The sequence below is a fragment of the Myripristis murdjan genome, chromosome 18, assembly GCF_902150065.1.
Source record: "Myripristis murdjan chromosome 18, fMyrMur1.1, whole genome shotgun sequence".
Classification (NCBI taxonomy): domain Eukaryota; kingdom Metazoa; phylum Chordata; class Actinopteri; order Holocentriformes; family Holocentridae; genus Myripristis; species Myripristis murdjan.
The window spans coordinates 6,419,498-6,434,940 of NC_043997.1; the positions used below are offsets into that span (position 1 = coordinate 6,419,498).

General features: G+C 38.9%; 1 protein-coding gene across 2 annotated transcripts in view; it reads right to left on the reverse strand.

Annotated features, from left to right (window-relative positions):
- LOC115376584 (wiskott-Aldrich syndrome protein family member 3) overlaps nt 1-15,443 on the reverse strand; it is a 65,256-nt gene that overhangs the window by 35,166 nt on the left and 14,647 nt on the right. For both annotated transcript variants that reach the window (XM_030076263.1, XM_030076262.1), the window contains exon 2: nt 1,341-1,485. In XM_030076263.1, the coding sequence (XP_029932123.1) occupies nt 1,341-1,473 (133 nt within the window). In that variant the 5' untranslated portion in view covers nt 1,474-1,485. The remainder of the gene's footprint in view (nt 1-1,340; nt 1,486-15,443) is intronic.

Below are 15,443 nucleotides of genomic sequence, written 5' to 3' on the forward strand. Positions count from 1 at the left end.
ACAACAACAACAACAACAAAAAAACAAATTGCCTCATAAAACAGAGAGCAGAGATTCACAGAGCAGATCAGTCGGTCCGACCCTGCCTCTCCTCTCCTCTCCCAGCAGGACCGGCACGACCTCCTGCCGAGCGTCTGTCTGCCCAAGACTTACACAGATCTGAGTGTGTGTGTGTGTGTGTGTGTGTGCGTGTGTGTGTGTGTGTGTGTGTGTGTGTGCACTCGTCCACTTTGGCCAGAAACTGAACGATTCCCGGCAAACCATTTCTCAAAAGTCTGGGCGGCGTAAAAAAGATCAGAAAGTCCAGATCAAAAACTGCAGGCGTGAAAACCAGCGCCAACAACTTAAAGGGATAGTTCACCCATTTTGGAAAAAAAAGAAGAAAAAACTGATATTATTCCACCTTTTCTCCTAAGCTGTTCATGTGATGTCCTTTCACCCTTTGAACCCTGAGCCAATCAGTGAGTTCATCAAAAAATAACCTGAAAAGCTAATAAAAAAGGGAAGAAAATCATCAAAAAATAGCAAAAGAAATTGAAAAAAATTGAAAAAAGACACAGACAAGTTATTATTTGAAAAAAAAAAAAAACAGCAAAAAATATCCAGAAAATTATATTTAGCATTATTATTATAACATAACTAGTAAAAAAAAAACAAAAAAACAAACAAAAAAAAAAAAACAGAAAAAAAAACCCAGACACAAATATTTTCTTTTTTTCCTTATTTTTGTTTGCTTAATTTCAGGTCGTTTCCTTGTTTGTTTTTGTTTTTTACTTTTCTAATTTTTTGGGTAATTTTTATGGAACTTTTTCTTAATTTTCTGAAGATTTTTGAGTCATATTTTGCCTTCTCCCTGTGTTTTTGACAGAAACAAGTGGCCTGCTGACCTTTCCCTCTTTGAAACCTGAGCAAATTAGTAAGTTTATCCAAAAATGACCTGAAAAGCCAATAAAAAAGAAAAGAACGTCATCAAACAATAGCAAAAGAATATTATAATAAAAATGAAAAAAAAACTGAAAAAAGACAGAGATAAGATATTATTTGGAAAAAAAAAAACAATATCCAGAAATTAAATTTAGCATTATTATTATTACATAACTATATATATTAAAAAACATAACAAAACAAAACAAAACAAAAAAAAACAAACAAAAAAATTTAATTTCAGGTCATTTCCTTGTTTGTTTTTGTTTTTTACTTTTCTAATTTTTGGATCATTTTCATGGAACTTTTTCTTAATTTCCTGCAGATTTATGAGTCATATTTTGCCTCCTGCTCATGTCTCCGGCCCTCCGGCGATCATGGTGTTGCTCGCGGTGTTGCGGTGCGGCTGTACTCACTGAGGCTGCCCAGCTGCTTGATGATGGCGGCCAGCGTGCTGTTGGTCACACACTCCAGCTCGCTGGTCACCCCGTCCGGCACGGCGCCGCGGCACAGGTGCCGGGGCTCGATGTTCCTCTTCACCAGCGGCATGTTGCTCTACGCCTGAGGGGGAGGAGGAGGGGGGCAGACGGAGGTTAGGTTCAGCTTCAGGCTCCAGCTCGGCTTCATTTAGAGCCACGGGATTCAGTCAGAAGGAAATCCTGCTGGTTTGAGCCCAGAATCCCAATCTCCTCCTCAGCATGTGGACTCTGAGGAGACGTTGCTGATCTTGGGCCGATTCAGAAGAAAACAATCTTGTGATTCTGGGCTCAAATCAGCAGGATCTCCTTGTTACTGAATCCCATGTCAGAGTAGAATTTAACGAGGTCGTCAGCTGCAGTCAAAACTGTTTTTTCCAGTTTTTTTTCATAATTTTTTTTATCACCCTCCCTCCCGGCTCCATCATTTTTCCCCCTACAATGGCACTCAATTAACTGAGAAAACAAAATCCTGACAGATTAATCAACACTGTAAATGATCATCAGTTCATCAGCTGCAGCCCTGTTACATTCAAACACACACACACACACACACACACACACACACACACACACACAAACACACACACACACAGAGCAGTGGCTGTTGTCAACGTGCTCCCAAACACCTTCATCTTTAATTCAATCTCAATTAATTCAGTGTCGTTATTAACGTTTGTCACTGATTTTCAGAGTCATGTGTGTGAGAGGAAGCCGAGTAACACCTTTACACATGAAGAGCAGTAAGAACCCAAGAGTTATCGATTCATCTTTGACCAATTGGGCTTATTATGTGTGTGGGTGTGTGTGTGTGTGTGTGAGAGAGAGAGAGAGAGAGAGAGTGAGAGAGATTGACAGAGAAAGGACAGAAAACACTTTATATATTCAATGTAAATAATTTAGCATCTCAACATGGCTCGAATGGTTAAACCGCCATTATTTTGAAAAGTGATATAAAAAAAGATGGAAAGATAAAGAGGCAGAAAGAGAGAGAGAGAGAGAGAGAGAGAGAGAGAGAGAGAGAGAGAGAGAGAGAAAGAGAGAGTGGGCCACAGGGAAGATGCGACATATTCAGATATTGTGTGTGATATGATATGATGAGGTGAGTCTGATGTCCTTGTACCGGGAGACTGAAAAAAACCCCAACAAAAAACAGAAACAAAATAGAGACAGTGCCCAGAAACCAAACTGATACCAAGAAACAAACACCAAGTCTCACACACACACACACACACACACACACAGTCAAAAGGAGAAAGACAAATAGTTCATAAAGCAACATATTAAAAAAGGACGCCACCAGAGATTTTGAGTGTTTGGCCCATTTCACGACATAGAATCGAAATCCCTCCAGTTTCAGCTTCATCTTTTCCTAATAAAGTGAAAATGGTATCAACAGATGAAATTAAAAAGTTGCTGTAAGGGATATCATGAGCTTTAAAGGTGTAGTCAGGCATTTTTACACATCAGTGTCTCATTTTTAACTTGGTACAGTTCAGCTCTATTTTAATGATCTAAGGTCACAGAGAGCATGGTGCATTCAGGACGTGTCCGAGTGCATTTTTACTGTTTTAATGGTGGAAAAAAAGGCTCCTGGCTCTAAAGGCTTGTACTGAGTCTCTTCATTAATCCTGGCTGTGTTTTTCAGAGCGCCATCTCCCATCCCCTTTAAGAGCCAGGTGAGTCACACCTTGGTGGCTTGCTGTTATAATGGTGGAAACACTGTTTATATCATATATATATACTTTATACTATATACTATACTATATATTTATATAGGCTGTTTATATAATTCTTTACATTTATTATATATATGGCCATATTTATACTTTATATTTATTTAGGCTGTTTATATTTATTCATATATACTGTTTATAGTGATACATACTGTTTATACTTATACATAGTGTTTATATTCATATATATTGTTTATACTTATATATCTTATTTTTATATTTACACTTCTTTTTTTTTTTTTTTTTTTTACCTTGCTTTATTTATTTATTTAGGCTTAGGAGTCCTAATTTCGTACAACTAACGTGTAAATGTGAGCTGGTATGACAATAAAGTTCCTTGAATCCTTAAACTCTGTCATCCCCTCAGTTATCAGGCTGATGGAGGCCAATTTTAATGAGCAGGTTTGTCCTTTGTCGCTTTATTTAGTTATTTTCTATCCCATATTTTCATTCTTTTTCCTTGTGTTCGAATACTTATTTTTCCCATATTTGCACATGTACAAGGTATCACTTTTTTTTTTTTTAATTTCTTCTTATGTTTTTATTGAGCATTTGCCACAATATCATATACTCACAACGAAATACCTCGCATTTATGACGCAATATACCCATTTTTTTTCCACATCAACCCGGCAATACCCAAGACAAACTAAAATTATCATCTAGTAATCATACTTTACACTTCCAAAATATAAACAAATAAATAAAGAAAAACATGCAGAACAATTTAAGAGGGAAAAAAAGAAAGAAAAAAGAAAGAAAAAAAAACATGTACAAGGTATCACTGCTGGGAAACTATTAGTTCAGCTGATTCACTGACAATCGAGAGTTGAGTGTTAAGAGTTGAGTGTCTAATGAATGATTGTTGTGTTTGTTCTGCTTTTATTTATTGAACTGGGAGCTGTCAGAAACCTCGATCTACAAAAACAGCTCTCTCGCCCTGCCAGGATGCAGCTGGTGAAGGTGGCATCAGCTCCTCGTGGGATTATCATCCATTAAAAGCAAAAAAAATATTAAAACTCGGAGATTTTTCTGCCTTTGCCTTTTGTTTTCTGCCGTTTGGTCGGCTCGTTTTGTCAGAGGATCTGATCGTCTGCTCGCTGTGAGGCGGTCGATGTCAGCAAACACACGGAAAATAAATAAAACACCCAGAATGCAGTGCTGTTCTCTATAGACGGAGAGAGAGAGGGAGTGAGAGAGAGAGAGAGAGAGAGAGAAAGTTTGACTGAAAGTGACAGAGCCGAACACGTGAGAGGAAACTGTTCAGAGTGAGCTCTCTATGTGGGACACGCTTGTTATTTTTGGGCCATAATTGTGTGTGTGTGTGTGTGTGTGTGTGTGTGTGTGTGAGTGCCAACTATGTATGTATGTGTGTGACGTCTTAGCGGGTGTATGTGTGTTCTCAGTGTGTGTGGAGGTGAAAGTGTATGCGCTATATATGGGTGTGTGTGTGTGTGTGTGTGTGTGTGTGTGTGTGTGTGTGTGTATGTGTCTGTGTGTGTGTGTGTGCATGTGTGTGTGTGTGTTCTCAGGTCAGCGCCCTGGAAACGTGCCATTCCCACACTCTCTCCCACTCTTCTAATATAATCGCTGGCACAATTAATATTTCCGGGACAGGCGGGATGAGCACGCACACACACACACACACACACACACATGCAAATACACACACACTTCAGCTATCCAAGACAAAGAAGGTAAACAAAAACAGTGAATTTGCTGACAGGATGTGTGTGTGAGTGTGTGTGTGTGTCTCTGAATATCAACAGCAGGAAAACACGCAGCATCATTTTTCCAAACCTGCAGGAATATCTGCTCCCACCTCCAGGGGGCGACGCTGAGCACCAAAAAAAAAAAAAAAACACTGGGCTACACAGAGGATAACAAATGGAAGTTAATGGGACTTTCCCAGAAAATCACCTCCATGAATTATCAATTTTTCTATGAGCAAAAAAAAGCAGCCAGAGAATTAAATCAGACAGAGAGAAAGAAGGAAAGATGGATCAGATTGTAAACATGTCTGTGTCCAACCCGGAGGCTCATATTTTTCCAAAAGCTCAGATTTTTCCAACTGGGAGGGAAATAATGAGGAAGAATCTGGAAAATGACGACCGTTAAATGAGTAAATGAGCACGTTTTGTCGATTAAATTCATGTTTTAATTAGGCCATTCATTGTTTTAATTAACATTCGAGCAAGCCATATGAATTGCCAAGTTTATTTTTTTTATATTGTTTTTGATTGTTTTTATTTAAGACTCCATTTCATCATTTTTGTTTGTGTTTATTTTATTTTTTTTTATTACAGTGCATTTTTTGTTATCAGGGCCAGTTGGTCAATTTTTTTTTTTTTTTTGTATTCATAAGGTCTTTATTTATTTATTTTTATATTTTTTATTTTTCTGTGTTATTTATTTTGGATATCTAAATTTTCTTGTTTACATTTTTAAATATTTTTGTTGAATAAATGTTTTTTTTTCTCTTTAAAAGGGTGTACTTGCATCATTATGCCTTTATTATAATAAAAGTTTAAAGAATGGTCTGAAAATGTCAAAATTACAACAATAATAAAAATGGTCTTAAAAGCACATTATGCTATATTATCGCTTATCGCAATAATTTCTGACGCAATTAATAGCACAGCAAATTTTGTTATCGCGACAGGCCTCGTTTTAATGGTACTTCTTTGCGTTTTCGGGGCCAAAGAAGCGGCTCTCGGCCAGGAAAACCGGCTCCAGGTTATCAAAACATGTCAGGCAATTTCCTACAACTGTAATCGTGTTTACTGTAAGCCACGTCATCCGATTTGTAAACAGCATTTGAATCAACATCCGACCAGGAATCTCATGGTTTCCTGAAAGCTCCGATATTTCCGACTAGGAGGGAAATAACGAGGGAGATTCTGGAAAATGAAAACCGTTGGATGTTGAAGTAGTTTCCTTATTTTACCCGGTGAATGTGTACCTTTTGTTTTGAAAAGCTGCTTCTGCTTCTGCCAGTGGACCTTCACAATAAGAGCAGGCATAATAATAAGTTAATTCCACTACAAGAGAGAAAGAGAGAGAGTTTTCTGCACTCAGGGAGATAAATCAACCAAAAGAGTCTGAGCACCAAAAACTGGGCTATTTGAAACATCCTGAGATGGAAAATATCAGCATATTGGATATCGTCCAAAAAAAATAAAAAAATAAAAAAAAATGGTGCTTTTCTGGTACAGCCTGCCTCATGTCGGTGGAAAGGAGGGACTTTTTTAAATTTTCCAGCTGACATGAACACATTGAATGAACTGCTTCGACTTGCAAATGGTTTCAGAAATAAAAAAGCCTAACAATAGAGTCACACACACACATATAAATCTACATATATGAAAGTAAAAATGTCTTAATTGTACTTGAAAGCAGACTGTGAAAAGGGGTGTTTTATGCGAAGACCTTCTCATCTTCCTCGTCTAGAAACCGCCAGTGGAACCGTAAAACGACTTCATCTGGATTTAACACATCACCTTCGAGGTCTGCAGGCTTTAGTGTGTGTGTGTGTGTGTGTGTGTGTGTGTGTGTTTCTGAAAGACTTCAGCTCAATATGAAAAGACATGCCGATACAAACCGCAGCTCAAACTCGTGTGTGTGTGTGTGTGTATGTGTGTGTGTGTGTGTGTGCTCCTTAATTTGTTTGTCCCGATTGAGCCACATGTGCCACCTTTAATAAAAAGTGACTGGTTTGTCCTCCTTCTGTCTCTCTCTCTCTCTCTCTCTCTCTCTCTCTAATAGCTTCTGACATTCAATTACACAAACCACCTCACATTGTGTGGGCTCGCCTTAAAGAGCGCAATCAAACCTCCCCGTGTCTCGCCCTGTGTGTGTGTGTGTGTGTGTGTGTGTGTGTGTGTGTGTGAGCCCTCCTGCAGATGTTGTAAATAACCTAACACTCTGCTCCTCCTTTAATAATGTATGGAGGCTCGCCGCTCGTCTCCGTCTCGCTATATTGCTCTTCGTTTCTCGTGTCTTATCGGTCTAGCCCTCACACACACGCACACACACACACACACACACACACACAGACACTGTCTTTCCTTTCGTCTGTGTGCTCTTGCTCTATTTCCTCTCTTTCATCTCTCCACGCTGTCATTAATAAATCAGTGAGTGAGGGGGAATATATATTCCACCGACACTGAGTGGGTATTCCCCATCACTGACCTGAGAGAGTGTGTGTGTGTGAGCGATGCCAGTGTGTGTACCGCATGTGTGTGTGTGTGTGTGTGTAAAGGGGACGTTGAGGCCACTTAGTCTGGCCTCAGTTCATGATGCACACAGACACACGAGCGCGGCGGCGGGGTTTGCACACTGCAGAACAGTCACTCCATCTCTCAAACACACACACACACACACACACACACACACACAGACACACACACACACACCACACACACACTTCACGGTGACCCCAGGGCCACTCATCCTCTTCATACATCCCATTCAGGTCATCTGCAGCGGCGAGCGACTACATGTTGGCTTCTCAGCGCGAGCAGCCAGGAAAAGAAAAGGGAAAGGAGCAGAAATGGACTTACACCTTATATACACTTACATTTTCGTTTGTATTTTCTCCTTATAAAAAATCATGAATTCATCAGGATGAGCCCCAAAACAGCAACATTTATTTAACCTCACAGACAGGACAATAAAACAGCCAAAAACAGCTTTTTCACAGCAGCCGTTGTGTCAGGAAATAGCAGGTAAACCCAGCTGTGGCTAAAGATAATAATAATTAATGAGGGTAACAAAGCAGCGCCCTGCAGCAGACCCTTCATTAACGTCATTAGAAACACCTGTTCACCCTGATATTTGATTAAAAAACTGGCATGAAATATGAAAACGACAGGTGAAGACATCGAGCCCGGTGTCAAGGCAGCTTGTGAGGCAGTGATTACCAGGGGTGTAAAAAACAGAAACGTTAAATACATAATAAACCCTACAAATAGAATATTACAAACTGTATGAGAGCCATGTTTTCACACACTGAGCTGAGGAATTAATGAATTCACTGAGAGCGTCTGAGCGGTCTAAGGAGGCTTTTTCCTCGGAGAGAATATTAGTTGATTGCAAATTGTTGTGCCAAATCTCTAAATGAAAAAGCTATTTTTTGCAAATAAGACTAAATACAGAAAACATTGGACATGGTAGTATTTTTTTTTCCTTCTCCCTGATGTAAAAAATAACTTGAGCCGAAACCAAAATCGTGACCCAAAAACTGCAACACACTCGCAACTGTACTCTGGATTGCTGATGGACTGTTCGTTTTATTCACAACAGCATGATTTCACAGTCAGCTGGAGGTTCAGGCCTGTGTTGTGATGCTGTATGAAGATGGACAGAGTCTGTGTCAGCAGACAGGAGGACGGCAAACGGTTAGCCAACACAATTTTCACTCAGAAAATGATTTTTTTTAATGTAATTTTAATGTTTCCTAACATTCCCATGACCTTTTCCTAACCTCAGCCACGATGCCAAATGTTTTCCTAATCTTAAGCATCACATTTCTTAACCGTAACCATGACGACAAATGTTTTCCTAACCTTAAGCATTACATTTCCTTACCGTAACCATGACGACAAATGTTTTCTAAACCTTAAGCATTACATTTCTTAACCGTAACCATGACGACAAATGTTTTCCTAACCTTAAGCATTACATTTCCTAACCGTAACCATGACGACAAATGTTTTACTAACCTTAAGCATTACATTTCCTAACCGTAACCATGACGACAAATGTTTTACTAACCTTAAGCATTCCATTTCCTTATCGTAACCATGACGACAAATGTTTTACTAACCTTAACCATCACATTTCCTAACCGTAACCATGACGACAAACGTTTTACTAACCTTAAGCATTCCATTTCCTTATCGTAACCATGACGACAAATGTTTTACTAACCTTAACCATCACATTTCCTAACCGTAACGATGACGACAAACGTTTTCCTAACCTTAACCATCACATTTCCTAACCGTAACCATGACGACAAACGTTTTACTAACCTTAAGCATTACATTTCCTAACCGTAACCATGACGACAAATGTTTTCCTAACCTTAAGCATCACATTTCTTAACCGTAACCATGACGACAAATGTTTTCCTAAAATTAAGCATCACATTTCCTAACCGTAACCATGACGACAAATGTTTTCCTAACCTTAAGCATCACATTTCCTAACCGTAACCATGACGACAAATGTTTTCTTAAAATTAAGCATTACATTTCCTAACCTTAACCATGATAAATGTTTTACTGACCTTAATTATGATGACAAATGTTTCCCAAACCTTAAACATGATGAAGACAAATGTTTTCCTAAACCGTAACCATTGGAGTTTCCTAAATTTAACAACAAACATTTTCCTGACTCTGTAGATTGAATTTTGTGACTGTAGCACAAACTGCTGTGAGACAGGGTTGTTATTTGATGTGATGCTGCAGCCATAAAACAATTCAGGACAGATTTAAGAGAGATTGTTGGATAAACCACATTTTTCAAATAAATTCAAATAAAGCACTGCAGGTTTGTGTCATGAAGAGAAAGCAATGGAGACTTATTTTGTTTGTATATTTTGCATATTATGAGGTTTGAGGTACTGTAGTCTCTTCAGTCCTGTTACAAACACACACTGCCTGGCCGAGCTTTATTCAAACCCACAAAACTTTATAGTAAATTCTAGTGGAGATCCACGGCTTTCAAAGATCCCAAACATGAGCTGCTGGATTCCAGGGAAATGTGTCTAAAATGATGCACGAGACACGGAGATAAAACAAAACAACAGCATCTTGGCTCTGAGCGTGACGGAGCTTCAGTGAAGCTGCAACCAGCAGCGACACAACATGGATATGATATTTACATAATATGGGGGGGAAATACTTGAGGGGAAACTTAAGGGAAAACAGAGCTGGAGGCGTTATAATCAGCTGTCTGATAACACGTGCGCTGATGCTCGTCTCAGCAGTTTCTACGACATCAGTGATGCCGCTGCCGTTTGCCTCTGCTGCTTTGGACAGCGACAGACTTCACTGCCTCCGAAACAATGAGATGCTCTTCCGACATGAAGCGTCTAATAAAATAATAAATAAAAATAAAAATCCAACCTGAAACCCACAGAGGGAACAACATGAGGAGAGGCTTTTCTATATTATACTACAGTTTTATATTTTATTATGTCTGAACAGGAAGGAGGAACATGAGTTTTCTGGGAACTACACGATCAAACGGAAAAACACTAAAACTGGCAGTACTGACATGTAAACTTCAAAATCAAAAATCAAAAACTAGTTTTTTCTCCCCTTATTTGTGACACAATCCTCTAAAACAAGAGCTTTTACGTCTTTTTCATCAGAAACACTAGAATAGAATCAGAAATCCATCTATCATCCACCATGTTTCACTTTATTTGCAACTAACATCATCTTTTTTCTTTTTTTTTTCATTTTGGTTCATCTGGTTTCAGACGTTTTTTGGGAGTTTCTGGGGTTGGGGACGAGCGAGCGAGCGAGCCAACACCGAGGGAGAGAGAGAATTAAAGAGAGAAGATAAGGAGAGAGAGAGAGAGAGAGAGAGGGAGGCGGCGAAAAGTGTGTCGTGGAGCCATGGGAACGTTGTCATGGCAACACGCCGGGGAAACTGCTCCGCTGCTCAAAAGTGGAACTCGACGCCGAAAATAGTATGAAAGACAGAGAGAGAGACAGAGAGACAGACTGAGAGAGAGAGAGAGGGTTTGATACCTGCTCTCTGATCTATAATTAAAGCCTCGCCTGCTGGCGGCGTTACGACACGTGACGCCGCCGTGACGCCGCCTCCAGACCGGCCACGGTTTGCAGCAGAGGCTCTGTCGTCGTTCGATTAGGTTTTTAAAATCACATTTCAGCACAGAGGAAACATCTGCTGGAGCGCCGGCCCATCCTCCCTCTGCTCTTTTTTCATTTTTTCTGTTTAAACTGGAAACTGGTGATGTCAAACACCACGTAGGCTAATGTTCACGCTAATCCTAAAAAACAACTTTACTAATGATTTAGAGTCTGAGCGTCTCTGGAAGCATTTGTACAAGCGTTTCTACGTCCTAATTTCCCTCTATGTTTTTTTTTTTTTTTTTCATTTTTTTTTGTTTGTTTGTTTTTAAACCTGAAAACTGAAAACAGCCCCTGCTAAAAACAACAGTTGCCAATACTTAATGTCATGGATTTGGCTAATGTTCATGCTAATGCTAATAACAAGTTAGCTGATGTTTTAGAGTCTGAGAGTCTTGGAAGACATTTGTAGGAGTGTTTCTACGTCCTAATTTCTCTCTGACTTTTTTAATTTGATTTTTTTCATGTTTTTAAACTTGAAAACTGAAAATAGTCCCTGCTAAAAACAACAGTTGCTAATATTTAATGTCGTGTATATGGCTAATGTTCATGCTAATGGTAATCACAACTGTGCTAATGTTTTTCTGTAATGTGTGCTGACAAAATGAACTAAAATAAAATTAATTATAGAGAAAATGTCTCTGGTTGGTCCTCAGTGAAGATATTTTTTTAAATGGTTTGATATTTTGTTGAGTTTTTATGACACAATACTCTTTCTGACTTTCTGTGAATCCTGATTGCGTCAAACACGCCATATTACAAAAGACTATAAAAAACTAACACTGAAACTAATAAAAACTATAAAAACTATGCTAATTTTTAAAAAAATTAAGCTAGCAAACTTGCTTCAAAAACAACTACATTGAAACAGAAAACAAAAAGTCAAAATGAAATAAAAATTAAATTACTGAAAAATGCTAAACTGTAAAAACCTTGGACAACACGAGGCAGTTTAACATTTTTTCTGTATTCAAATTCGTTTTTCACTTTTTTCCTAAATTCAAACGCAAATTAAAGGAACTTATTATTATGATTATTATTATTATTATTATTATTATTATTATTAATTTAATTTATTTATTTTTGGTTTGGCTAGGCAGCTGCTGGAGAGATTCCTGATATTTTATTTTTGGTTTAATGTTTCATGTAATAATTTTTTTTTTTTTTTTTTTTTTTATACCAGCCATCTACATCATGTAAGGTGTGTTTTTGTTTGCCCGTCCCATTGACTTCAATGGGACAGGCGGCTCGGCCCTGCAGGTTTGGACTTGCTGTCCCGTCTTCCTCTCTTCCCTGTTTGTTTACGATCTACCAGCAAATGTTAATCCCCCCCCCAACACACACACACACACACACACACACACACACACACACACACACACACACATGTCCTGCCTTGGATATAATTGCAGCTGTAATCAGATCAGACTTTATCCTGCTGATCCCGGCTGCACCAAAACATGTGTTGCACCCAAATATCTCCCCGGGGAACGACACTAAGACACGAAGCTTCCTCTCAGACGTTTATTCCAGCAGAGACGATCACAAACATTCTGAGACAAATCGCCGAATAATCGATTAATCAATCGACTTAAAAGGAACCGATCATACTTTTGATGATGACGGTGATTTTTCAAGTAAAAACACCAAACATTTGCTGATTTCAGCTTCACTAAGACGCTATGACTGTCTCTTTTTTTATCATTATAAAATTATTTTCAGGTTTTTTTTGCTGCTGACAGACTGAGGCAAAGTTATTATAATTTTGCATTTTTCATTAATTTTTATTTTTATTTCATTTTCATTTTTTGAACATGCTTAGTTTTAGTTTAGTTTGTATTTGTTTCAGCGTTAGTTTTAGTGGGGTTTTTTTGTATTTTTTGTCAGGGACGAGATTTCATAAAGTCAGAAACAATGTTGTGTAATAAAAACTCAACAACATATCAGACCATTTTAAGAAAATGCATTCACTGATGACAGACAAACAACTAAATAAAGTGACAAAGATATAAAACTAGACATTTTCTTTATAATTTCATTGATTTTAGTTAGTTTTGTAAACACACAATACAGTTTCAGTTAGTTATCTTATTTTGGGTAAAGCCTTGTTTTCTTTTTCTTTTTTAATTTCAGTTCAACGACATGTTTTCGTCATTTTGTTGGTGTTCGTTAACAATCGTAACCTTGGACTGAGGAGGCAATTTAGGCTCTGATCGCTTCCCATGAAACTTTGACTCCATTTTTCACATTTTACACACCAAACGAGTAATCAAATACATAACCGCTTAATTAATCGACGATGAAAAATCTCATTAAGTCGCAGCCCAATTAAAATTCCTGCTCTCTCCAAGTGAAGCACAAATATTTCAAACGCAACCACTTGTTTGATTTTGTACTTACTCTATGTTGTTATTGCGTGTGTGCGTGTGTGTGTCTATTAACTACTGTCCTTAATGGTCACATCATTCTGCAGGCAACCAGGCGAGGATCAGCTAATGACATTACTGTGCCGTCTGCTGCCGTATAGACCAAACACACACACACACACACACACACACACACACTCCTCCTGCTGTGCTACACCGTGGCTACGTCTGTCCCACAGTCTGCCGCTCCTGCTCCATAGGAGGGAACCGTATAATCACCGCTAATTACCTTTCTGCAGCGGCTAATGTAAATGGCGCGGCCTGCTGCTGTATGATGATGTAATTAGATGGTACACAGCGGCGGGGGCTCGTTTCCATCGCCGCTAATGTGACAGCCGCTTGGTGCTGCATGCAAACCTATACTTCAGCAGCAGCGTACACTCATTAGGTCCACTGATGCAATCTAATCCAATCTAATCCAGCTGTTTGTGCTGTAAAATGTCCTTTCCTGCTGCCTGTAATGCTCGGCTTGTCTTGTTGTCACGGTAACAGAGGTGTTCATTCACTTCTGTGTTTGGCATTGAGCTCATAGTTAGTGCTGCTGTTGGACTGGACTGCATTTTACTGACAGCTGTTTCCACTATTCTGTCCCCTCTCATTGTATATAAATAAGAGGGACAAAAAATTAGAAACACCTCTCAGTATAATGTAGTCCAGTGCAAGATCTCTGCAAACTACAACCTCAATAATAAACACAGAATTAAATTGACACATTCTCCAACACAAACTGAACATTATAAACTTTGTTAAAAGGTAGAATTTGTGGCAGAGCTGAGTGGATATACTGTAAGTTGTTTTCGAGAACAGAGAAAAAACTGTTTCCGGACTGACTCTTGTGTGTTTTGCTGTTTGTCTGACAGTTTTGAAGGGATTTCTACAGCCTAAGAGTTCAGACGAGGCTCGCTGCCTTAAATACAGCTTGGTAATCCAAAAGTCTGCGTCTGAAATAAGACGAGATAACACTGTTTTGGCAATACAGCGGACTTGAGGGCTGCAACTGACCATTATGTTCATTATTTGTTGGTAAAACTATTATTTTTTATGTTGATGTTTTTGTTTTTTAGGGTATTTTTTGGCACAAGAGCATCAAAGTATATTTGTTTTGTTACTTGGGACACATACTACAAAAAAATCAACATCTAGTCAAGACAGTCAGTCACATCTTCAGTGTTGAAATCTTGGTTTCTTCAACCAAATGAAAAATGTAAAAACTCTGCAAGTGGGATGAGATAATCCCACTGGTTTCCAATGAAGATCGACTCGTTTCCAGAATTTTCCTGAATCATTTTCATAATCCTAGTGGGCTGATCTGCCTTATTCTGCCTTGTTTCAACAGATTTATAGTAGAAACAAGTGCGGTGGCTTGGACCTTCGCTGGAGAGGAACTTCGAGTCACAGCACCTCCTGAAATTTTAACCGAACACCCCCTGATGTAAAACATGCAGACTAATTAGCGCGAGTGATGTAACCCACATGTGAATGAGCAGGCGAGGCTCGCGGATGCTAAGAATAAAGCTGGAAGGAGAGCAAACGGGACGATTAAGGGGGTTATCAGGGCACTCGCTGATGTGAATGAATTAAAGGAAAAGGTGGCGGGCTTAATGAGGCATCATTTTGAGCTGTGACACTCACTGTGGATTACAGATTACAGGGTTTCATACAGTTTAAAAAAAGAAACTTTCTCATTTGGTATGATGCTCGTTTGTATAACCTTTCCAAAACAGCACAGTATATTAAGAGCAGAACACACAGTAAATATGAATATCCTGTGAAAAGCCTTAGGGAAGCTCTACGTTCCCTCGGCTCTACGTTCCCTCATCTCTGTGTTCCCTCAGATCTATGTTCCCTCAGATCTATGTTCTCTCAGGTCTATGTTCCCTCAGCTCTACGTTCCCTCAGCTCTATGTTCCCTCAGCTCTATATTCTCTCAGCTCTATGTTCCCTCAGATCTACATTCCCTCAACTCTACGTTCCCTCAGCTCTAAGTTC